The 25,554-nt window shown below is 38.2% G+C and overlaps 2 protein-coding genes across 25 annotated transcripts in view; one reads left to right on the top strand and one right to left on the bottom strand.

Moving 5' to 3' along the window:
* NEB (nebulin) overlaps positions 1–21,355 on the top strand; it is a 118,564-nt gene extending 97,209 nt beyond the window's left edge. For 6 of the 23 annotated variants that reach the window (XM_084288871.1, XM_084288850.1, XM_084288864.1 and 3 more), the window contains 20 exons: positions 833–943; positions 1,419–1,529; positions 2,731–2,844; positions 3,043–3,147; positions 3,598–3,702; positions 4,301–4,405; positions 5,285–5,377; positions 7,282–7,374; positions 14,392–14,484; positions 15,056–15,148; positions 15,606–15,698; positions 16,561–16,653; positions 16,951–17,043; positions 17,313–17,405; positions 17,818–17,925; positions 18,261–18,444; positions 19,110–19,202; positions 19,557–19,706; positions 19,999–20,108; positions 20,530–21,355. In XM_084288871.1, coding sequence (XP_084144997.1) covers positions 833–943; positions 1,419–1,529; positions 2,731–2,844; positions 3,043–3,147; positions 3,598–3,702; positions 4,301–4,405; positions 5,285–5,377; positions 7,282–7,374; positions 14,392–14,484; positions 15,056–15,148; positions 15,606–15,698; positions 16,561–16,653; positions 16,951–17,043; positions 17,313–17,405; positions 17,818–17,925; positions 18,261–18,444; positions 19,110–19,202; positions 19,557–19,706; positions 19,999–20,108; positions 20,530–20,703 — 2,214 coding nt within the window. In that variant the 3' untranslated portion in view covers positions 20,704–21,355. Of the gene's footprint in view, positions 1–832; positions 944–1,418; positions 1,530–2,730; positions 2,845–3,042; positions 3,148–3,597; positions 3,703–4,300; positions 4,406–5,284; positions 5,378–7,281; positions 7,375–8,743; positions 8,837–9,318; positions 9,471–14,391; positions 14,485–15,055; positions 15,149–15,605; positions 15,699–16,560; positions 16,654–16,950; positions 17,044–17,312; positions 17,406–17,817; positions 17,926–18,260; positions 18,445–19,109; positions 19,203–19,556; positions 19,707–19,998; positions 20,109–20,529 lie in introns of those variants that run through there. The other 17 variants (XM_084288872.1, XM_084288866.1, XM_084288852.1 and 14 more) reach the window with 15 other exon arrangements.
* A 401-nt stretch (positions 21,356–21,756) lies between these two features.
* Positions 21,757–25,554, bottom strand: part of RIF1 (replication timing regulatory factor 1) — a 29,251-nt gene continuing 25,453 nt past the window's right edge. The window contains exons 31-35 of one of the 2 annotated variants that reach the window (XM_084289371.1): positions 25,284–25,361; positions 25,059–25,174; positions 24,175–24,328; positions 23,815–23,917; positions 21,757–22,899 (exon numbers count right to left, since the gene is read on the bottom strand). In XM_084289371.1, the coding sequence (XP_084145497.1) occupies positions 22,679–22,899; positions 23,815–23,917; positions 24,175–24,328; positions 25,059–25,174; positions 25,284–25,361 (672 nt within the window). In that variant the 3' untranslated portion in view covers positions 21,757–22,678. The remainder of the gene's footprint in view (positions 22,900–23,814; positions 23,918–24,174; positions 24,329–25,058; positions 25,175–25,283; positions 25,362–25,554) is intronic. The other variant, XM_084289372.1, reaches the window with a different exon arrangement.

Genomic DNA, 25,554 nt, shown 5'->3' with positions numbered 1-25,554 from the left:
ATAGATTAAAGAAACTTTAACATTTATTTTTATAGTAAAACTCTGAGTGGTTTAGACATGCAGTTCTACTTTTGTTTTGTGAATGTTGATTGACAGATTATTGTTGTATCACACATTTCTTTATATTGGTTATAAGATACTGTATTTGAAATACATGAAATTTTCCTCTGTCACTATGAAGTGTATATTTTCTGTAATTTTTCATCCAGAAGCTGTCAGTAAGCAAATCTTTGAGTATTTACAAGAAATGTAATATGAACTACACATCACTTCAATATTTGCAACAGGAGTATACTATGTATGTCAATTATTACAGCCCACAGAAAGCATGCTGTTTCTTGTTTTCACCTGAGAACTCTATGTTTGAAAAACCCATTTATTTCCTGTTTGTCTCTGCTGTCACAGTGTTCTTTGCTGACCTGTCATTCTATTTCCTGAAGCAGTTATTTTCTGTTTGTTTGAAGTATTATCTTGTTCTGTTGCAGGTGAAGGCTTATACATTTTGAAAACCACTTGTATAAGGCCCTAAGTCATTATATTTGAGTGATTCCGTTGAATGTTTTCTCTGCATATATAAGTAGGAGGAAAAAAAAAAAAAAAAAAAAAAAGACAGGATCAGGTCATGTTTCCATTGGAAGTAATGAGCTGTTTCATGAACTTCAATAGAAAGAAGATTTATTCTTTCTCTGTCTGCAGCACTGACTGTAGAAGATTGTCATCACGACATTAATACTGCTGCTTCTTCTCCATCCTCCCAGAGGTTTTAAAATATAATTAAAAATAATGTAACAAATATTTGCTATTTTGCTTTTTTTCTTCTTACTCTCATTAGAAAGAATATAAGAAGGACTTTGAAGAGTCCATTAAGGGCAGAAACCTTACTGGCTTGGAGATTACACCATCCTTATTACATGTCAAATATGCAACCAAAATAGCAAGCGAGGTAGCAATTGTTCTGTTTTCTTCCTCTGTCAAGTTAAATAATTCCACTAAGTATACTCAACAACATTTCTTCTTCACCACTTTTTTATCCTAACCATTCATTTTAAGCATGTTTTATAAATATTTTGTGTTGTGATCTAATTTGTGATGTACATTTATTATTGTCCGTTAACTGTATAACTGTATTCATATTTATTGTGTCCTTTCCTGACATTCATCAGCATAACTGGTACGTAGCGGGATGTGTATGTGTGTGCCCTTGCATTTTGTCTTGAATAATAATGACTATCCACTGTTCCTTTGCAGTAGTTTTTATATAACCATATACCTTTGCTTTTTTAACAGATCCTTTTTTTTTTTCCTGAGCTTTTATATTTATTTATTTATTCTTTTTTTTTTTTTTTTTGCAATAAAGCTGTAGAGTGTAGAACTCTTTTTAGTCTGTATTTGCAGTTTTCATTTTCTTTCTTATGCAGAAAGAGTACAGGAAGGATCTGGAGGAAGGTGTCAAAGGTAAAGGATTAACAGCTTTAGAAGAGACTCCAGACATGTTAAGAGCAAAGAATGCAACTCAAATCCTGAATGAGGTATGTCAGAAGCTATTTGGAAAATCCCTGAATAGAGGTAACAACTTCAGATGGACAAATGCTTATAGCCATATAACACCAGTATATAGTAATTTCCTACACACTCTTAAGTAGAGAGAAGAAAAGATTGTGTATGGTAACTAAGTCTGAAACTGGGAGACAGAATTTAGAAGTGAGCTGGTTCTGGCTTTGCAGTCACTATCAGGAAGGTAAGTGAAGAAGAAACAGATGCTGCAGTCAGTGGTCAGATGGTTAACAGATAAACTGTTTTTGACTGCATAAGCTGCAGGACCGATGGCCAAGGCAGACTTTTCCCCATCTTGATGAAGAGAGATGGCCAACAGACAGTCTGGATGTGTAACCTATGTTATTTACGAAGCGGACTGGTATCACAAATATTTCATAGTGGCTATTTTCATAGGATAAGTGCAGCTCAAATTTTAAGGGCTATAACACCACCAGGCTGAAAGCTGAAAAAACTAAGTTATGTTATGGCTTGTTAACAAATTCTCTTAAGGTAAGCATGCTGTCTGCGTACTGACAGCATTTTGTACTTACTTAGGGCAAGCATTTTAAGTTATTCAAAGAGCCTCTATTTTACATGTATTATCATAGAATAGTACAGACATATTCAGCCAAGTTCAGCAGTTGCCATAGCAAGAGATGAATTATACCAATCTATAAAAAATATATCTTTTAGACATTACGGAAAGAAGAAGAGTAGCTAATGATGATGAATCTTTAGAGAGGCTATTCATTTCAAAGGGCCCTACATTATCACAGAAAATCCTGTTCCCTTGCATTTTTTGGACATGCTCAGTGTGAATCATATGTGACCACTTTTCACTACCACATGCATTTCATAAACTGCTTGCTCCCTATTGCTCCTCTTCTGTACAAGTCACTGTTTTACACAGATCACCGGTGACCTAAGGGAACTTGCACTTTGAGGTTACTGGTGTGAGAAGGAACCTTGACACAGCTGGCCTGTAGTGTGCCTCCATTTGCTGCTGCACTTGGGCTGTTTGTTCTCAAGATTTAAGTTATAAAATAAACACTTCAATTATGTCATATGTGTGTTGAATTATATGTTTGTATTAGCAGTATTCCTGTTTTGTGATGTGGTCATGAAAATACCTGAAGTTGCCAAAGGGATTGCTTTCACATCAATAAAATATTTGTCTATTCTCTTAATCTGCAGAAAGAGTATAAAAAAGCCTTGGAATTAGAAATTAGAGGAAAAGGTCTGACAGAACTGGCTTTAGAGACACCGGATTTTGTGAGAGCAAAGAATGCCACTGACATTGCCAGTCAGGTCTGTGTGAATAATCCATTTCTCACGTCTGATGTCTTTTTTTAAAGAATAATTGTTAGCAGGTTTTGTTTTGTGGTTTTTTTTTTTTTTTTTGTGTGTGTGTGTGTGTTTTTTTTTTCTTTCTGAGTAAATAGTGTGAAAATTGTTGCAAAGATAAAGGCACCTACATGTGATTTCTCCCTTATCTCTCCCTAACAGATCAAATACAAACAATTGGCGGAAATGGAGAAAGCCAACTACACGAGTGTTGTCGATACTCCAGAGATTATTCATGCCCAGCAAGTCAAAAACCTTTCAAGCCAGGTAAATAGAGTGAAAAGATGTAATCATTGTTCACATGGGAACCTTGAACAGATGTTAATTTGGAGCACCTGAATTTGAAGCTACCTGTCACAACATTCAGGAGAGACATCAGAAAAACAAATTTCTATGGAACAGTGAGGTGGCATCTCTTACTGAAAACCAGTATTGAAAATCGATTTCAATACTGAAATTAATTTATTGTAATACTGTATAAAATGGAACAATCATTTCTATTGTTTTTGCAATACCAAAGCAAATTTAGTTCTAAGTAGATTTAGCTGATTTTTCCTACTCCTTAATGACTCTAAATGTTTAAAATAAGTCTTATGCAGTGGTGTAATCTGAAACAGAAGTACTCCCATAAAGATGAGCATTATGCAACAATAAGAAAAGTCAGGCTGTTTATTAGTACTTTTGAATTAATGGAATGCATTTTGTATTTTGTATTAGAAAAAATACAAGGAAGATGCAGAAAGGACCATGCCATACTACGTGCCTGTAGCAGACACACCAGAAATGCAGAGAGTCCGTGAGAATCAAAAGAACTTTAGCACAGTACGTATATACATAACAAACATAGTTACTGTCAAATAAGAAAAAATGATCATTTTTTTTTTGTTACTTAGCAAAGTCCCAATATCACACTCTAATCCCAACTAGGCTGCCTTTATATTCTCAGGGATCCCCAGTAAGTCCCCCATTTATTCAGCAGCCCACTTACAAAGGGAAACAAAAATGAGTCTGTAGTTTTCTTTCTGCAATGCTTTTACAATTCCTTTGCTAATAATAGAGAATTATACAGAAGTTGTGGTCAGTAGAGAATAACTGCAGGAATGTATGGTCAGGAACATGAACAATTACTCCACAGTCTGGCTTGAAATCTTTAATTGTTGAGACTTAATTGGTTTAGATGCCATAGTCTGGCACATTTCAAGATTTTTTGATTGAACTAGTTAAGGATCTCCTATTACTAATTTAAGTGAGAATGTTTATAACTATATGTCTTTGTATCACTAACAGTGATGTTAAAATGGTCTCCTTAAAAGCTGTGCTTGAAAATATTTTATTTTTCTTAGCTTCAAAGAAAGCTTGGTGAGTAAATTTTCATGGTGTAGAGTCAACATTTGGCATTTTACTTCAACTTTTTCAACAGCTTCAGTATCAGTGGGACTTACAGAACAGCAAAGGAAAAGTGACAGTTGTACAAGATACACCAGAAATGCTGCGTGTGAAAGAAAACCAGAAGAATTTCAGCTCGGTATAGTTAATTTCTGTTTTCAGTGCTCATTCCAAAACACCCACAATTTAATGTGTTTAATAAAATAATTATTTTAGAATCATAGAACAGTTTAGGTTGGAAGGGACCTTAAAGCCCATCTATTTCCATCCTCCCAGCCATGAGCAGGAACAACTCCCTTCAGCCCACCTCCTCCAGTGCCTCAGCACCCTTAGAGTAAATCTAATTTTAGGCTTTTCCCTTACAGATAGTTATGTTCTTGACCTGCTTAAATGTGCATAAGAACTTTTTCAAACTGATTAGCTGATTTATGCCACTCTTTTTTATCTACTGTCACTTGTGGAGTTCCCTGACTGCACTCTTTCCCATGTACATAGCTGTGATATGGTTAAATAGTCAACAGTAAGTAGTGCAGTCTTGCTGTGTTGCAACCTTTTTCTCTCAGTGAAAAGTGAACTGTCTGCCCAATGTTTCACGTTTCATGTATTACCATGAAGTGCCTGTTGTCTGCTGTATCATTTTGTCACTAGTTCTGTCAGTCTAGTAAGTAGCAGGAATTTGTTGTAAAACATACCAAAACAAAATTAGAACAAGAAGAACAAATTAAAACTAGAACAAATGCTAGTTTTCAATCCTAAAGTCGGTCTACAAAAGTTTTGATATTCTACTTAAAATGCATTACTACAAATATAAATGATTGGCCCCTTTTTTGTGGACATGGCACTCATAGTAAATGAGACTTCAGATAGGCAGTAAGCAGTGACTGGAGATCATCTTAGTTGGCTTTCAGCCTGCACTGCTGCGTGCAAATCACTCGTCATGAGAATCTATTTACTCTCTAGAAGAAATAATGTTGTGTTTTGTATGCTTAACCTTGTTGTCTTGATTCTAAATATTAAGATTTTATATAAAGAAGATATTGGAACTGGAACTACTATTGAAAAGACGCCAGAGATGCAGAGAGTTAAACGAACACAAGATGCAATTAGCTCGGTACAAAGCAATTGATTTTTAATACTCAACAAGTGCTAATTCAACTTAAAATAATATTCTTTTTCCCTCTTACTTCTTTAAATTTTGCTAACTGTGTTTTGGCAATAATCCATCCAGCTAAAGGTTACTTTCTACATTTTTTTTGCCTATTCTTGTGATTTAATAATCTTTCTAATGATTAACATTCAATTTGTTACTTACAATCCATTTCTAAAACATGAAAATTCTTGTCATGATTTAAATCTCATCCCAAACACAGTTTATTTAGCAGAGAACCAAAGAATTGTTTAGGTAGGAAGGCACCTCAAGACATCATCTACTCCAAGCCCTTTGATCAAGCACATTCAGATAGAGCAGGTTGCCCAGGTCCGTATCCAGTTGAGTTTTGAACATTTCAAAGGATTCAGGTATTCAAAAGGACTCCACAACCTCTTGTAGCAACCTGTTCCACTATCTGGCCACCCTCACAGTTAAAAAATATTTTCCTGTGTTCAGATTGAATCTCCTGTTCTTAAACTTGTGCCCATTACCTCTTGTCCTGTCACTGGGCACTACTCAGAAGTTATTCTCAGCTTCATCATCTTCATTCCCACCTTTGAGACATTTATACATGTTGATTAGTTCCCCCTGAGTCTCAGCTCTCTAAGCCTCTTCACATATCAAATACATTCCAGACCCATAATCATCCTTGTGGCCCTGTGCTGTGCTCTCCCAGCACCCAGGTTGCCAATAATGTTAAACAGTATTGATACTGCCCCCATTATTGATCCCTGGGGCACACCACTGGTGACTGGTCTCTGACTGGCCCTTGTGCCACTGATCACAAAGCTCTGGGCTTGGTCACTCAGCCAGTTGTCAACTGTGCACCTCAACTGTGCACTTACCTAACCCACGCTTTGTTAGTTTGTCTGTGAGGATGTTAGCGCAGTTAACTACTAAAGCATGTCTTGTAAAACCTTTATATTCTATTAAAAAGTTGTAATACTCATATATTGGAATAATTGTATATAACTCTTTCAAGATTTGTAATTTTTTTCATGCTTTTTATTTGAATTCTGACATTATTTTAGTATAAGAGGTACTAACGTTTCGGCCGTCCATTGCGTATTATGTTAAATACGTTTTTGTGAAATACTATTCTCTCTTTTTTTTTTTTTTTGGTTATGCTAAAGTAAAAATGAAAATAGCACTGATCTCAAACACTTAATTGCTAAAATATTGTATGATGACACTCACCTATATTAAATAGATAGTTTTTTACAAACCAAGAGTTCTGCTTTCATTGCTAGAAAGACCACATTATATCAGATCTGTTCAAAGGCATTTATAACAGTTTTTAGACAGTCCTTTTATGAAAGCATCATTCATGGTGAAATCTCCACAGCAGTTACCTTCTAACAGATAGCTTATAAAGATGATGGGAGTACTTCAACACCAGCTTTCTGCTCATGTTGAAGCCAATGAGATCTTTGAAATTTTCAGCCTTCTTGAAATCAGGTTAATGCTCTAATTAATCTGCATGGCAATCCAGGTGCCTATTTTAAAGCCATTAAGCTAAGATTTTTTTTTGTTCTTGCTGAAGTTAGGCACCTGGAAGATATTAGATACCCAAATTTTAAGTTTCGACTGAAAACTTTTGGTTCATACGAGACTGCTTTTTTACCTTGCTCTGAGTTATTCTTAAACTGCTATATTTCAGGCTGTGGCCTGAGTTATCTAATGGGTAATTCTAAAAGAAAGTTCCTTGCTAACTTCTTTGCCATTAGAATACATCTAGTACTTGAGATTTCAATGAGTTTGTGTAAACAACCTGTGTTTCTTCAGTCATGCAATCTGTTACCCATATATACATCAGTTGTGCTTAAATGCAAGTCTAATTATTTCTAATGTCTCTGCCTTTGCAGATTAAGTACAAGGAGAGTATTGGAAAAGGAACTCCAATTCCTGATCTCCCTGAAGTGAAACGTGTCAAGGAGACACAGAAGCACATCAGCTCGGTAGTGGCCAATATTTTCTTCTTACCCGTATAATCTTGCAGAGCTCAAGCTCCAGCCTTTGATATTGCTTGTGGTATTTATTGTTGAAAGAACAGATCTCTTAAATCCCTATAGTCAGCGTCAGGAAGTTTAAACGTCTGAATTTTGCGGTAATCATTACCATCAGCCACTTCCCTGCATTATTTCGGTGACCTTTTCTAAACACAGAACTAAAGACAAAAAATACCCAGATGATATCTTAAAATTATTCAGAAAAAATGAGCAGCTAGAGAGAACTTTGTGGAAAAAAATACATGGAGCCTCTTTTTGTAGTCACAAAAACTATTAACAGTTTTAAATGGGAAAAAGTATCTGGCTTTTCTCATATCTAGTTAAGTGTAGATTCTGATAATTAAACTCTGCTCTCCAGATTTTGAGCCAGCATTTCCTGAACGCAGTGTTGAGGGAGGATATGTTCTTTTGATTATTGGTACCTCAGATGTTTGCTATACAATGAGGAGCAATGGCTCCTGTACAGTGAATATCTCATGATTTACTGTTCCTAATTTTAAGTACTGATTCCCTCTTGAGCTGTTTATGGTACTAGTGACTTCTAGAGGTCACTAGTACATAATTGATTTTTTTTTTTAAATGATTAGTCATTTTTCTAACTTTCAAGATATGTAATTTGTTTTCCCTTGCTGTGAATTCTTTATTTTTCTATTTTTTTCTTTTTTTTCAATGACATCAACCAATGAAATGCAGTTTGCAAGTATTTTACAAATTTGTGAGAACTGCTGGTGCATTTGTAATGTGTTTCTAAATGATTAGGTTTTAGGAAGGACGTCTATGTGTCTTCCATTACGGAAAACACAATTTTTGATCAAGCAATTGTAGGTTAAATTAAATCTAGTAGTATGAGATTGTTTTCTCACTGAGCCTTAAAATGAAATAAAATAATAATGTTCTGAAAATATAGAGATCAAAATGAGGTGTACCCCACAACTAAATTCAGATGTTTGTTAACACCATGGAAAAAAACTCTGGAATAGTGACTGCCTGAAAAGCAGTACCATGACATTTTGTAAAGTAAAATGAAAAGCAGAAAATACCTACCTCTCATGCCAGATTAGCAGAGTATTTAAATATGTGTCCTATTATAATGAAGTCCTCTATTGACTTCTGTGTTTCCAGGCACCTGAATATAGACATTAAGAGCTTTTCTGAGCTGGTGACTGTACTTACTGAGTAAAATACTTTTTGCACATGTTTACATATAATCCCAGATTGTATTTATCTGTTAACCAGGTAAATTGCCTATCCAAATGTATTATAGGTATTATAGAAGGAATATGATCTTCTCACCTTTCTGGGTGCTTGTGTTCTGCAGGTATTGTACAAAGAGGACCTAGGGACAGGTATCCCAACACCTGTCACTCCAGAAATAGAGAGAGTGAAACGCAATCAAGAACACATTAGCTCGGTATTTAAAAAAATAGGCAACTCATTCTTGAATAACATCCTAACATGTATTCTGGTTTCCTTCAGTGATTTAGAATCTCACCCTTCTCCTTTCTCTTCCCTGACAATATTTTTAACTCAGTTTTTCCACCTTTTTGTGGTTTAACTTTTTTGAGTGATTTACCACGTCTCACAAGTTTCTTTTAAGAAACAAAGCTGGCAGTAAGCCGTGAAATCAATCCGGTGTTTCTCCCCATGTTTGTTCTATCTTAACCCTTTATCTCCTAGTGTCTGTAGTCATATTTACAGAATAATCAACCATCAGCCAGTTCCTTAATATTAGCCTCTAGAACAAGTGTGTAATTAATTAAAAAATGACCATAACACTAAACATAACTCACTAAATAGTGAGATTTAATTATTTTGCCTGTGTTGAGTGTGGTGGTTTTTCTTTTTGGTTTGGTTTGGTTTGTTTTTTTGTGGAAACTTTCTTGTACCTCACAGGTATTATACAAAGAGGGCTTAGGGACTGGCATCCCCACACCGGTCACTCCAGAGATGGAGAGAGTCAAACGCAATCAAGAGAACATTAGCTCGGTAGTACTAAATGAAACACAACCTGCTGTTTAGAATGCAAATTGAATCCCTGTAACTTTTCCATATTAATTTTTTATTTCAATTATTTTTTGAACTTTGAACAAACTTTTCTTAATCAAATAACTAAAACCTTGTGAGTATCCTTTAAATTTTATTTTTTTACCTCAGTCTAACTTAATTGTCATTAAGTTATTCCAGCTGTGAAATTTTAACCTCATTTATTTAAAGCAGCTAAGCAGTTCCTTATGTTTCCTTCCCACCGAAATAGTGACTTTCTGAGTGACTTCTCCTCGGTAACAAAGTCAATCCTTCTAACAGTCAGTCCTCAGACCACGCTGGTGCAGTGCAAATGAAAAATGAACTCTTAACACTGTGAGCAAAGCAATCTAATGCACCCGGACTGTGTTTGTATTTTCCTGGTTTTGTTGTGTTGGATGCTTTCTTATACCCTACAGGGCTTTGTAAGAAAACCTGGGCAGCATCCCGGTATCACTATAATGTGAAAAATGAAGAAAATTGTGTAATTAAGGGACAATTACTGTAGCAATGCATTTCTGTCCAGAATTGTTTCTGCTTCTAACACATTCCTGTCCCCCAGCACAACTGGAAGTGCTTTATGTCGTAATTTTGTGTTACATTTCAGTTTCAATTATAGTGTCTTAGGACTAATTTTGACTCAGTCTGACCAAATTCAGATGTAACAGATACAAAATTCAGACCTGACTTGAGATTAATAGGACAGTTCAGAGACGCCACCACTGTTACAACTTTTCATTATGTTTAACTGTCTCTGTGATCATCACGTCTCTCTTTTATACTGGTGAGAGGCAATCTTAGAGGCAAAGCTGACCACTAAGATCTTTTATGTAAGTAAACAGACTCCTTTTGGAAAGAAGGCGTAAATGCAAAAAAAAGTTTTTCAGGTGGTGTAGTTCGAGCTCTGCTTTCACAAAAAACATTCTTGCAGTTCTTGCAGGCATGCCCAGGTGAGAAGACAGCAAACCTCCTAGGAACATTAGCCATTAGCTGGTTATTTTGATTTTTTTTTAATTTTATTTTTTTTGCTAGCTATTGAACAAGGCTGACAAAATTGCATTTGTCATACTTCAAAGTTTCACTATATTAAATTACTTTTCTTCTCTCTCTCTCTCCCCAACCTTCCTCTTTCCCTTCTTTTTCCTTAAAAAACCAAACCCCCCAAAATACCTCCCTGTTGCCACACAGGTGTTGTACAAAGAGGGGCTGGGAATTGGGACCCCAGTACCTGTAACTCCTGAGATGGAGAGGGTCAAACGCAATCAAGAAAACTTTAGCTCGGTACTTTTGTGCAATTTAAGAAAATGATCCCTATAACTTCATTTTAGAAGACTCTAACACTTGTAAACGTTCTGCTCTCAGTAATTAACTTGCAGAGACATTCCCTTTCTGCTCTTAAATTTTTAATCATTGTTAGTTATATTTTACACAATCATTTTTAAAAGGTATCTTGGTAATCTTAACACATAATGCTTCATGGCCCTTAATTTTTAAAGCTTCTTCTTTTTTTTTCTTTCTTTCTTTTTTTTTTTTTTTTTAATGATTTTTGTGAGGCTTGAAGTGTTTTGCCTTTTTAAAAAAACGTTTTCTGAATTTGCCTAATTCCATTTTCCTAATGCTTTATGGTTGTGTTGAAGCATACCTCTGACCTAGGCTGCATTATTTCTAGGTCTCAGAACACTTCCTTGAATTGATCACAATCGTTAACTGGCTTAAACTTCCTCATTTTTCCTGCTTTCTAATGGATGTGGTGGGCATAAAAAATAACTGTGACACGTTCCCTCTATCAAATGCATTCTTCCTTTTGCTCTTAAATTTTTTACACTACTATTTTACCGTATAGGTGTTGTACAAAGAGGATGTGGGGATGGGAACCCCAACACCTGTCACTCCTGAGATTGAAAGAGTCAAACGCAATCAAGAAATCTGTAGCTCGGTATTTTTCAGTTTGCAAAGCAGAACATTCCCTTTTGATCTATTTAAAAATAATTTTCATACCCCCAAAATACTCTTGGTCCCTTATAATCAACTTACACAAAGACCAATAGCCTCTTCCCCTTGTTTTCACCTTTTTTCCTCCATAATTGGTACTCACTCCATTTTTGTATTTCTCCTTTTCTTTCCTGTTTTGATTAGATCATTTTAACAATGGTACCTTTTGGGTTCTGTGTTCCAATCTTTTTTTTTTTGACTCAACATTTTTTTTTCTTTAATATTTGCTTTTCCCTTTTGTTAATCACTTCAATCCCTGGTTGTGGGTTGTTGTTGTTTTTATCCTGGTTTTACTGCATATAAAAACTAAACCATTTGTGGTCTGATACAAACCTGTGGCAACGAGCTCAGCATAACAGTGCGCTAATACCTACTGGTGTAACTTGCTGTGATGTTTATGGGACAGGTAAATGAAATGACGTTTATTTCTTTGTTCCTTTCCTGTTGTATTTGATACCTTCGTCCTTTAGGAGGTCTTTAATTTTGCTGCAGAAAGCCGGTGGCCCGGATTTCCAGGTGGTGTAGGCTGTAGATATGCTGGCAGCCCAGCTTTGCAGGGTAACGAATTGGCAGTGTTAGCATGTTTTGTGGGGTGAGGAGAGTACCGGTAACTGATTTCTCCTCTCTCAAGTCCATACGTACACCTGTATTGTGATCATGTCTCTTTGCACTTCTTGTAATAAGCAAACCAGATTCTGTGATGATAAATTCTGGATAATTGGTAGCATTTCTCCTAGGGAAAGGATTGACTCGTCATTGTGGTGTGTGGCAAAGTTTTGGGATGGAGCATTAGGGCCTGGCCTTCCAGTGGCTTAAGTACAGCCAGGAACAACTTTACCTCACGACTAGTAAAAGACAAAAAATCAGTCCTTATAACTTATGAAAGACTTAATGTCCTAACTACCCAGCAGTTGTAAATGTGTACCTTGAGAAGCGGCCAGCCCAGCCAGGGAGGTATTCCAGCGTCCTGCTACAAGCCGTAGTGGTGTTTGGTGTTCAACTCATTCGTCCAAGTGCTGAGCTAGCTGTGGATTTGGGGGTTTTTAATCTGTGTGATTATTCAGGGCAACTCAGAAAACATCTCTCTCGTGTTCCACTTGTTCTCTCAGCAAACAAAATGCTCCTCCTGTCTGCTTGTTCCTCTGCCTTCCTTTCACGTAGCCGTGTTATCCCACAGGTGTTGTACAAAGAGGAGGTGGGGATGGGAACCCCAACACCTGTCACTCCTGAGATTGAAAGAGTCAAACGCAATCAAGAAATCTGTAGCTCGGTATTTTTCAGTTTGCAAAGCAGAACATTCCCTTTTGATCTATTCAAAAATAATTCTACTACCCCAAAATACTCTTGGTCCCCTATAATCAACTTAAAAAGGAATATCCTCTTCCCTTTGAGATTTTTTTCCTCTGTAATCATTACTTACATCGTTTTTGTTCCTCAGATTTGATTATGCAATGTTAATAATAACAGCTTTTAGCTTTCACCCTTCTTTTGATTCTGATTATCTTTTTTTTTTTTTTCTTAAATAATATCCAGATTTTCCTTCTGTTAATCACTTCATCCTGTTTCCTTTCTTTTTTTTTTTTTTGATTTTTTTTTTTTACTTTCCATATCAAAACTAAACTATTTGCACCTGACAAAGCCGTGGCAATGAGCTCAGTGTAACAGTGCTCTAATACATGCCAGCTTAACCTGCTGTGATGTTTATGGAATGGGTAAATGAAACAGTTTTTCCTTTGTTCTTTTTGTCTTTTATTTGATATACCGTCTTCCTTTAGGAAGTCTTTATCTACTGTTGCAGATGTGGTTTTTTTGTTGTTGTTGTTTTTTGTTTTTAATACATTCTGAGAAGCAAATAGCAAAGGTACTCTAGCTTTCTTCCAGGAGTCTCTGCAGAGTTTGTCTTAAGCTTTATCATTTTTAGGAAGGTTTTAAATTTTCTTTTTTATTCCAAGCTTTGGCTCAGAGCGAGTTTGAAAAAGAGTCTTTTTTTCTTAGCAAGCTGCGTGTTACTGTTGTTTGCTTGTTTCTTCTTTTTAATCCAGCCCTATTGCCCACAGGTGTTGTACAAAGAGGATCTGGGGACAGGAACCCCAATACCTGTCACTCCCGAGGTTGAGAGGGTGAAACGCAATCAAGAACACATTAGCTCGGTATTTTGTGGAGGAAAAGATGTATTCCCTTTAACTCCACTTAAACTGAACTTTTTAACCCTTATTAAAAATGGAACAATTCCACTCCTTCCTTCCATATAATCAACATAATCAATTCCTAAAATATCCTTTTCCCTCACTGTACTGTATTTTCCAGTCTTACTTACATATTGTTTCTTCGTTTATGTAATTATTTACATAATCCTAAATATCTTTAACCATTTTTGCTCCCTGTTCCAATTTCCTTTTACTGTGTTTTATTGTTGTTTTTTGGTTTGGTTTTTAAATCCTATCACTTTCCACTTTTAGTGCTCTTGCCATAGAGTAGGGAGGGTGTGTTTCTTCATTTCTGTAATTATTCACATACTCCTAAATACGTTTAACCATTTTTGCTCCCTGTTCCGATTTCCTTTTACTATGTTTTATTGTTGTTGTTTTGTTTTTTGAATCCTATCACTTTCCTGTTTTAGTGCTCTTCCATAGAGTAGGGAGGGTCTGATTTTCCAGCAGGTTTCAGTGGCAGTCTGAAAGCTTCCATCCACCATGACAATGTAGTTGTGCAGTGGTATTGATGTAAGAGGCTTCAGTGTTGGATCATTGCACCTTCTAAGATACGAGCAGGGACAGCTTTGCCTTCAGACCCTACCTGGTGCAATCCCAGTCTTCAATGCCTTCAGGGGTAGCTTTTAGAGCTCTGCATGAGGGCAGATTAAGATCCAGAAGACTCAACTGTTTGGTTTCACATTGAATGTAATTATTACTGAGTTCTGATTTTGTTTGGATGCTTCTTGTTACCACACAGGTGTTGTACAAAGAGAGCGTGGGGACTGGGACCCCCACTCCCATCACTCCAGAGATGGAGAGGGTCAAACGCAATCAAGAAATCTGTAGCTCGGTACTTTGCCAAGAAAAAAAGTCTCCTTTAACACTATTTAAACGAACACTTTAACAGTTTTGATAAATGGACTCTGTAACATTTGCTCGAAAATAATGCCGATCCTAGCTCTAAAGCAGCTTCAACACCTGCTTACCTCTTACCCACCCCTCACCGTGGTTTCCAGCGATAACGTTGACTTGTGACACTTTTTGTTGTGGTTAAGACTTATTTTGATGCCCTTTTCTAATCCTACAAACTTTTAACAAACTTTCTTCATCTTCTCTGCAATGCTGACGTTCTTTTTATTGTAATTTGAATACTCATAACATCCTCAGCCCCTCAGCACAGTAGTTTGTAGCCGCATTTATATGGTACCTAGTTATGTATTGGGTCATCCTTGGTTAAAAACGCAGCGTGCCAAACCCTACCTCCCTACTGAAATGTTGCTAAGTACCTTCCTTAAATGTATATATATAATGCCTAGGCCCTGTGACGTTAAATAACAGAAAAAGATGCCTTAGGCTTCACGTTTTACTACAGCTGACTGTTTATTTATTGTTGCTTTCTTTGGCTCCTTTATGTCTCATAGGTATTGTATAAGGAAAACATAGGGAAAGCCACCCCAACACCTGTCACTCCTGAGATGGAAAGAGTCAAACGCAATCAAGAGATCATTAGCTCGGTATTTTTAACAGGAAACCAGTTCCTACAGATCTGAAGTGTTTAACATCCTGTAGCAGTTTTAATAATCTGTGCTTCCTAACTTTAAAAAATAAGCCTGTGTCGTAGAAAAAATTACAGAGACGTTGTAATAGCTTCCATTTAACACTGACTGAAGCAGGATTTTACTAGGAATGTTTGACTTTTTTCTTTTTCTTCTGATGGACATTGTTTCTTTGCATTTTTTGTTTAACTATTTCTTATTGCTCTTTGCTTTCATGCCCAATTGATATCGTACGGGTCCATTGCTGCATCTTATAGATTAATGGCCAAACTCCCACTGCTTCCCTCAGGACCAGCAGTGGTGCCGAGCCTAACCCCTCCTAGGTGTAATAACCCCAAAGCTTTATTGTTTGTGGTTGTTGGTGTTGTGTTGTTACCTTTATAATGATCTCTGGATACTCCCTTGTATCCTATAGGTTTTGTACAAAGAAAATGTGGGGAAAGTGACCCCAACACCAATCACTCCAGAGATGGAGAGAGTCAAGCGCAATCAAGAAATCATTAGCTCGGTACCTTAAAAAATTGATTATTTTTCCCTTTGCGCCTATAGTTTAAAAAAGTAACCTTCTAACTTCCAACTGAAAATTGATTTTAGTTTAAAAAATAGATATAGCTGTTTCTGCAAATTAATTTATCTTCTTCTGAAATAACTTGGCTTTGGTGTTAACACGCTGATCCAAAAACTGACGAATTTTCTGCAGCTCAGGTCTGTTACCGGGGGCTCCATCCAGACATCAGCAGCCTCGTGTCCTGCTGGCCCTGTGCCTGGTGGGCCAGCTCTCAGTTGCTTTTCGGTGGTATTTGACTTCAGTGGGGGAGGAAATAAACAAAAACCCAGCACCCTGCCCTGAAAACCCCACCTCCCTGCCCCACGGGTAGTGCCGTGAAGGTGGAAACCTCACCACCTGCTTCCAGCCAGGGTCTGCTCTCAGGGGGCTGATTCTCTGCGCCTCCTGGATTGGCTCCAATGGTTCAGATTCACACATTTAGCTCCTCATCCCGTTTGTTCCCTTTTTTGCTTTGTAACTGCAACTAGAGAGCAGGCAGAGCTGCTTTATTAGGGGGGTAGATGAAACATTTTAGGGAGACAGGCAGCTTCCCCAAGACCTGTAGAGCCATGGTCAGAGTTGCAGCTGGATAGAGCCCTTCTTTTTTTAACCCTCCCTCGCCCCCAGATATAACAAGCTCTTCTTTTACAGTTTTTCTTACCCCTCCCGATAACTTTAGATGTTTGGCTTTTGTGCAGTGCTACGCATCATAACCCATCATGACTTTTTTTGAAGTTTTATAACTAAGTAATAGCTTGTGTTCAAAGCCTATTGACTTTTTGTTGTTTTTTAAGATACCGGATACATGTTCTGTATCCCACAGGTGTTATACAAAGAAAACTTGGGGCGCGCAACCCCCACACCTATCACTCCAGAGATGGAGAGAGTGAAACGCAATCAAGAACAAATTAGCTCGGTATTGTTTGGAAGAAGTAAAGGGGCTAAAACAGAACTTAAGTTATTTTTTTTTAAGTTTGCCTGGTTTTTATTTAACCCTCTAATTAATTTTTCCCCTCAAATGTAGAAAGTCATAGTTTAAAATTGCAGTACATGAAAGATTTTTTTTTATCAATTAACTTTTTAATACCATTTTTCCTCTTTTTTTTTTTTTTTTTTTTTCCTTTTCATAATGGATGGCGTTTATTCTAAAACCAGTAACATCACATTTTTCAATCTGTACCTTTGTGACTTTGGGTTACTTTGTGGTCTGTAGGTTGTATACAAAGAAGGCTTAGGGAAGGCAACCCCCACACCGGTCACTCCAGAGATGGAGAGAGTCAAACGCAATCAAGAACAGATTAGCTCGGTACTGAAAGAAGACAGACAACTGCCTTGTACTAAGAATAACCATTTTGAAAAAAAATCCACTTCTAATATGTCCTTCTTCACTCAATTTTCCTTATTTTCGCCTATTTTTCCCTTTGGTTTTTACCTTCTGCTCTAGCAAATAACTTTTTAGATGCTTTACATCCCCAGATCTTTTCTACCCCTGCAGTGATGAGTATGCTTAAACAATAACCCCACTTACAGACCAAGCCGTGAGTTCTGCCAGGCTGACTTGTTTGTACACCACAGGTTTTGTACAAAGAACACCTAGCAAAAGGAACTCCAACACCAATGACTCCAGAGATGGAGAGAGCTAAACGCAATCAAGAAAACATCAGCTCGGTACGTCCTAAAGATACTTTAAAAACTAACATTTAAACTTCTGGAATCCACACTCAAAGCAAATTAACAGTGCAGATGTTAATAGTACTACCTGGCTACCCAGTTTTGAAGAATGAAGTAACAATGCTAAAATCAAATCCTTTCATGCTTTTGTTTCACTTTATGCCACAACTATTTCAGTGTGATTAAATGCTTTAGTTTATTGTGTTTTTTTTTCAATAACTCAATTTCAAAAATCTACATTGCCTTCAGATCTCTTGCAAATATCTTGTGTTTACTGTCTTATACTGTATGAAATATAAAATATTCTTCAGTAGCAGTATTTTTTGTATTGATACTATATTTTGTATTTCTCTCATGCTGCAGAATTAGTTTTGTGCCCTGTGCTCACTTCCTTTTTCCCACCTGGCAGGTTCTTTATTCAGATAGCTTCCGAAAACAAGTACAAGGCAAAGCTGCTTATGTACTGGATACCCCTGAAATGCGGCGTGTACGAGAGACCCAGAAACATATTTCCACGGTAAGAGCATTTATGGGAGTATTAAATTGGCAGTGATTTAACTAACAACAAGACCTTGTTCTCAAGACATGCCAGGGTTGCCATTACCAGGGACAATGTATGTTTGAGAACTGGTCACCCACATCACTAAATGCAAAAAGCAAGAGTGACTCCACAGGAAAGGCAGGGTTGGGATTAGGCTCTCCCTCATTGTTCTTTGGGGGGGAGAAAGCAAAAATTCAGAACTGCAGCACGCCTCTCTACTAGGCATTTTACTTAAGAAAGCAGGAATAAAACCAATCTTTTGTCTGATCTACAGAGGGACAAACATTTCATCATTTCATTGTACTTTGCAGGTGAAATACCATGAAGATTTTGAGAAAAACAAAGGTACTTTCACACCTGTAGTTACTGACCCCATTACAGAACGTGTGAAAAAGAACATGCAGGACTTCAGTGACATCAGCTACAGAGGCATTCAAAGGCGAGTAGTAGAAATGGAGAGAAAGCGTGTGGACCAGGACCAAGAGAATCTCACAGGTAAGCAGAAGCATTTTTTTTTTTCAAGACTAGAATACATCACTTACACAAAATGCAAGCTGACCTTAAGAAATTGTTTTATTTAAGCTCAGCCCTATCAATTTAAATTTTTCATTACTTGGAGATGATGTTTTGTATCAGTGTGCAATATATTCTCTGATAGCAGCTGTAAACCACAGAATCAATGATGGTTTGGGCTGAAAGGGACTTAAAGGTTGTGTGCCATCCTTGGGCACTGCTAGGGATGGGGCAGCCACCGCTGCTCTGGGCAGCCTGTGCCAGCGCCTCACAGTGAAGAACGTCTTCCTACTGTCTAATCAACCTGTCTTGGTAAGAGGGGCTCCAGCCCCTTGATCATCTTTGTGGCCTCCTCTGCCTCTCCAATCCTGCCCATCAGCATAACGTGATGCTAGGTGACAGATGATAAATTCTTACTTGTATTAAGTTCACCTCCACTTGTGTTGCAAAAATGCTAACGCTCACTTGATGTAGAATAAATGAAAAAATAAGTCTGTGCTATAGATTTGAGAAACATGAATTATGAAGTCCTGCTTCCCTTTTACTGATACAGTTTTACTCTCATTCAGGACAGATGGTTGCTGCTTAAGCTCTCTAGAAAATGTTTGAGCTCCACCTTCTCCTCAGAAAAGCTGTTTCTCTTACAGGCCTTCGTGTGTGGCGCACCAATCCTGGCTCAGTCTTTGACTACGACCCAGCAGAAGACAACATTCAGTCCAGAAGCTTACACATGATCTCAGGTTTGTCCCAGTCTGTGCTATTTATGCAAAACAGGCTTTATGCTTACACACATGCGAACAGTAAAACTGTAAAAGCTTGGGAGATGAAGGGACAGTTCAGTCACTCTGCCTGTGCAGGAATGCAAATGTACTTCAAAATGTTACACATGGGCACAGGTTGTTTATTAATTAACGGTGGCTACAGATTGTCTATAGCTCTTTTTCATAAGGATAACTGTATTTCTGTATTTACACACACACACAAGGCACCTGTATACATGTGCATATATATAACGTGCACTTTTTGTTTTTAAATGCCTCTCCTTACAAAGCAAGGAGGTAACTCAGCTCCCACTGTTTGTTTTCTCCTTGCAGTCCAAGCCCAGCGCCGCAGCCGGGAGCACTCCCGCTCTGCCAGTGCCTTGAGCATCAGCGGTGGGGATGAAAAATCTGAGCCCTCAGAAGGGGTGGATCAACATTTGTCCTACTACAGCAACGGGGGCTTCTTTACCTCAACTACCACAGGTAGGAGAACAAAACTGTGCTTTATCCAAGGACAGACAGTACCCAGACCACCCAGCAGGACAGCGCTGGTCACTGCCTCCAACTCCTTTGGCCAGGGAAAAGCACACCTGGCACAGCCATAACTGATTGATGTCAAGTGGTGTTTCAGTGGGTAAAAGGCAGATTTGAGCCACCTCCTGACCTACCACAGTACCTTTATTGGGAGTGAACCTAATCCCATTGCTAATTCCATATTAAACAAAAGCATTAAGTGGAGAAGAACTAACACAAAACATTTTTTCTCCTTTTGCAGTGGGCTACAAACATGCTAAAACCATAGAGTTGCCACAACAAAGGTCATCCTCAGTTGCCACCCAGCAAACAACGGTATCATCGGTTCCTTCCCATCCATCGACCGCTGGCGTAAGTAACACAGCACTGACAGCCAGGCCTGAGCAAGTATTCTTGCTCACATGCACTCTAGAAGTGTTTGGTCACCTTCAGAGTCACGAAACCATAGAAGCACTAAGGCAGGGTGCTGGCTGCACCTCTCAGAAACAAGGCTGTAGCTACAGGAAAATTAATTTAACAGAAAAAGAAACTGATAAGGATGTTGAAGCTGAATTTTGAAGCTGAATTTCAGTGTCCTTATTGAAAAGGGCATTCTGTGATCTGAAACCAGCCTATTTAAAAGACCAGCCAACGCTCCTGTCACCAGGGGTACCTTCAAGTACTGAAATGTGTTGGAATGTAACATGCCCTCTGCTTACGTATTGATTGTGACCAGTAACTAACAGCAGTGGTATAAACGGGTCTTTCTTTTTCTCCTTTCTCAACCTTGCAGAAGACGTATCGGGCCATGTATGACTACATGGCAGCTGATGCTGATGAAGTTTCCTTCAAAGACGGTGACACGATCGTAAACGTGCAGGCCATCGATGAAGGCTGGATGTATGGGACTGTCCAGAGGACTGGCAAGACGGGCATGCTGCCAGCCAACTACGTAGAAGCCGTCTAAGTCAAAATCCCTCTCTCCCTAAGGCACATCTGCATGGCCCAGACATGCCAGCAGCATCTCACACCTTAGAAGAGTTTCTAACACTTTTCTGAAGTGCTTTATTGTCTTCCATGCTGATGGTGCCTTATAAACCACCAGAGAAAAAAAAAACCTGCAGAACAAAATACTTCCAAAACAGCTCTCCAAACTGTGACAACGACCTGTAAGCACACTACTAGACAGCACTCATGGGAGCTGTCTTGCTTCTAGTGTCTGAAATCTTTTCTTCCAAATAACCTAGAGTTTCATTTAAAACATTTATATAGATTACCATCAGAATGTTCTAATACTAGAATTTTAATCCAGTTCAGTATCACTGAACATCTACACAGGAAATTAAGGCCAAGACTACCGAGCATTACTCTATTCATTCTTCCATATAGACATTTTTCTGGACTGTTCTAAAAATGTTTGAATATATTTGTTTTCCATGTAAGCTTAGTATCTCAAACCAAAGTTTATCTGTCAGGGAAGAAGGGGAAACATCACAAAGTAAAAGCCTCTTCCCTCTGCTTGCTGAGCTCTTATGCATGTGTTTTTCATGCAGTTGTTCTGGGGTCAGAAGTTGTTACTTGTAAATTAGCGACTAAATAAAGCTGATGTTTCTGCAGTATCTCTGATGTATTAACTCATGCTGAAGAGCAGGAATCACTTAAAATAACTTGGCTTTCTTCAGAAAACTGAAAAAAACAGCCACAACAATGTTAAGTCAAACTCTGAGGGGCTGTGAATGAGCTGGGCAGGTTATTTCATACCTGAACACTGGTTATCTGCTTCTCCTGAAGCATCTGCTCCTATCTCTGGAGACTGGCTGGTGAAATGGTAGAAAACACTTCAGTTTATCTTGAACAAAAGTACACACAGTAAGGTAACAGTAGGAGGAGATGCAGCTGTTAGCTCTGAAGGTCTGTGTTCAGAAGGAATCTAAAGCAATCCATGGTGTATGCAGCCAGCTTGAAAGGACACTCATTTCTTTCCATTTAAACTTAAAGACTGACATTAACACCTTTAGGAACTAATTGCTGTTTTATTTGCACATATGTAAGTTCTAAAAACACCTGCAGCAATTCCTCTCCATAAGTGTCCAATATATACAAATTAGATTTCAGGAGTAAAACCCAAGAACTCTGAAGGTCTCTGAGAAGCAGCAATGCATTCCATGCAATTAAAACTCGATCATAAATTATTAACCAACATTTGCAGTTATAAGTCTGTACATAATATACAAAGAACCCAAGTCAAATCCACTCACTTCCACCAGAGAAAAAAGGTCTTCTCCACCAGAGAACTGCTGCAAACAAAGCTGTTAGAGCACAGGAAAAAGCCTGAGAAGTTTTGCAAAGTCTCGCACTTGCCAGGGTGCATTTTATGGTCAGTTTTTAGTGGGATTCTGGTAACAAGGCATGCACAAAGGGATGCCGTCCAGTTCTAGGACACCAGGGTTTTGGACCGCTGCCACTGCAAGGAACCAAGCACAGCTTAACCTGACATCCAACAGCGCTGAAGAGTTTCAGCGACTCCCAAGGAAACAGACCTGGGAAGCACACGAGCAGAGCTGTAAGATCCAGCTCCTACCACAGAATTTGCAGTCATAAGAACACTTTGGATGTGAAAAAATAATTTAACTACTCTGTTAGTTTGGTTTCAGTCTTTGCTATTGCACACCTTCATCAAGTTTTCTTTCGCCACCTGAAAGAAATATGCATAGCAATACAATACAAATACCTCCAACGGGGAACAGGCAGTCCCATGAGTTAAAAGCACAACAGAAAAAAGAAAAATCATGATATATTTTGTTCATAGAGTGTTGTTTTTTTTAAAAAAATCTTCTATAGTACAAACCATACACTTTAAGGATTAATTCACCAGTAAGAAAGCTAAATTTTTGGGAAAAATTGTTGTAACAAAATCCTCCTTAATCAGGAATGATAAGCAACTAATCGGAACTGTCGTGGGGAGGTGATTTCCAGCGGGACTGCAGGTTTTTCATGATACACTTCGTCATGCCCGCGAGTTTTTCTTGCATCTCAAAGAGCTGGCTTCCTGAATAGCCATAGAGAACTTCAGAGGTCAGCTGAGCAGCAAGGGCATCGATCTGGCTCAGAAGATCTGCCGGGGGTTGGCCGTTTGCATTCATGACAACAGGTTCAATCAAATCTGAAAAGAAGGAAGGGGAGGGTAGGCAGGGCAGCACAGGCAGTGGTCAGGTGTAAGTCCCGGCAGAACTATGTTGTAGTGCAATGTTGCAGCTTTTGTACAAAAAAAAAAGTATTCACTCCACAAAGTATTTGTGGAGTGAGCTTCTGACAAAGGCACCCCTCAGAACTTTATAGTTGATCTTTCTTTATATTTGATCATGGTTATACAATAAAATTAAGGACTGAAACCCAAATATTCGATCCTATTAAGATACTGACAGTTTCCTTCAAGACACATTACCCCAAGAACATCCAACTTTAAATTGGACAGATGAGAAGCTACTCCTGGATTTTGTTCTCTGGTTAACCAAATGCTTCAGAGTCTCTTGCAGGAAGAACAATTAGGGATGCCTCTCCATAAACTAATGGCAAACTCCAAAAATGCACAGGAACATTCAGATAAAAGTCTAGTCCCCTAAATCCCAAGTGAGTATCCTGAGAAACACCTGAACTGCCTCCCTGCCACCAGGCACCTTTTCAGCTCTGCAGTTTCAATTTGCTTTGTTTCTGTGCATGCCCAGAACCAAGTTACTGCAGTACTAAACAGCTCAGGAGGGACCCTGGTTGAGATTTGGAAAGAGAAGGATGCAGAGCCCTGCCTGACGTGCTGTTTATGCAAGCTTGTTTAGGGAAAAACACAGCTATCATGCTCACAAATACAGAACAAGTTTAAAAAAGCCATTACTACAGGGCTTCATGAAGTGGCTAACTCAATCACCCATCTAATATGATAATATCAGCTATTAATGCCCATCTAATATGATAATGTCAGCTATTAATGCAGCTCCAAAAACAAACATTGGTGTTCCCATTAGAAGAGAAGCAGCAACAGCAGAAACACTCAAATCCTATGCAACAAGTGGGCAAGAGTTACCTGTTGCAAGTTTCTCTTCATCAGCAGATTTATCCTCTATGTTGTTTACTGTTTTCTCTTCATCTTCAAGCGCTACCAATTCCTCACACCCTCGAGATTTTACCTGGGCATTTGAGAGAACACAGGACATGTTCAGAGAAAAAGTTATGAGGTGGGATGTGCTTTACTCCATACCAGATGTAATCCTCATTCCCAATAACTATGTTGTAACCAAGTCCTGTACCATGAAAGACCACCTTTAACAGATTACAGTTTAAAGAAAATTTGTCTTGTACAAAAAAAATACATTATTCTTCATGAGGAATGTTAGCAGTTCATTAGGTTAACATTACATTTCTGGGCACTAGGATTAAACCTTACCTGCTGCTCGTGATATCCTTTCAGAGCTTTCTTAACATTGGAAACTTTAGGAGAACGGATGGGAAGAGTTTTGATTTCTGATGCTGTCAGAGTACTCAGATCACCCACTGTCTTAATGTTCCTTGCTCGAATGAGCTGCCCCAAACCTCTTGCGCTGCAGCAGGGAAGAAAAAGAGTTCATTATACCAAAATCCATGTGTCCCTTCTCCTTAACACTGTAGTGTGTTAAATAAATCTTACACGAATGCCAATTCACATGCACTTAAAGGAAAAAAACATGCCAGAGACATTTCTTCTCTCTGCAGCAGCACACTTTCTTGCAGCTTATCAATATCCAATCAGGAAATGGGATTCAAAAGCCCAATTACACATAAGAGGAAGGAAAAGCAGCTGAATATGCTAGAAAACAACATTCAGAGCAGTTCCTGCTACAGTGTATAGTTTGTTCCTGACATATCAAAGTCTCATTAGCTGAGCACCTGGTGTTTGTGTTTGAAACATGGATCTTTTCCCCCAAAATCCCACTTGGTCTGTGGTACTCCCAAACAGCAGCAGGATGGTGGCATCTTCAACGTACTGCAAGCTCCAGTTGCTTTGTCACAGATCATTAAGATCAGTCTGCTCTGTCTCACAAACTAGGGAAAGTTCCCTGTGTTTGACTGCAAGCTCTTCACAGGAAAGACAACTGGTCTGGAATTGAGTGAAGTCTCCCTCATGCATCCAACCTCTCCCCTTTTAAAAAATGCTTCGTTTTTTCCCCGCAAAAGGTCTCTCTAATTTATCACTTTGCATCACAAATATTGCTTTTGCCTTTTTTTTTTTGTTGAAGATCCAGTAAGAATTTTCTACTGAAATGTGATCTTCCAGAGCAACAATGTACTTACCATATATTTGATGTAATCTGAGGTAAAATTACATCAACTGGTGCCTTACAGCTAGCTAAGGCAGGATACATGCATTCTGTAGGAGAAGGCAGTGATTCCTTAGCCATTTCTGTAATCTTTGAATAACAGAGAGAAGTTATTAATTTAACTATCACACAACCGAATACAAGAAAAAATAAAGAATACAAGAAAAGTAAGAGAAACATGAACCAAAGCACTTCTTACTAAACACTTCTTTGAGCTCTTAAATTTAGGGTTACGAGATCCTGGGGACAGAAATCCTTTGGTTGGAGTGGTAATATGCTGGATAGAAAAAGAGGAAAAAATCTCTCAGGATTGTACGAATTCGGTTAGCTAACTTCCTAGCTATCTAGATATCAGACTGTATCTGTCTTTAGAGAGCAACAGACTGAACAAGACTAAAACAGTTACAGCTATTTCTTAAACTTACTGATTCTCTAACTCTTCACCCTTTTAACTATTTGTTAACTGTTTG

Source organism: Netta rufina (assembly GCF_964035555.1).
Source record: "Netta rufina genome assembly, chromosome: 6".
Lineage (NCBI taxonomy): Eukaryota > Metazoa > Chordata > Aves > Anseriformes > Anatidae > Netta > Netta rufina.
The sequence above is the reverse complement of the archived record's forward strand: the minus strand, read 5'-3'. Positions and strand labels throughout refer to the sequence as shown.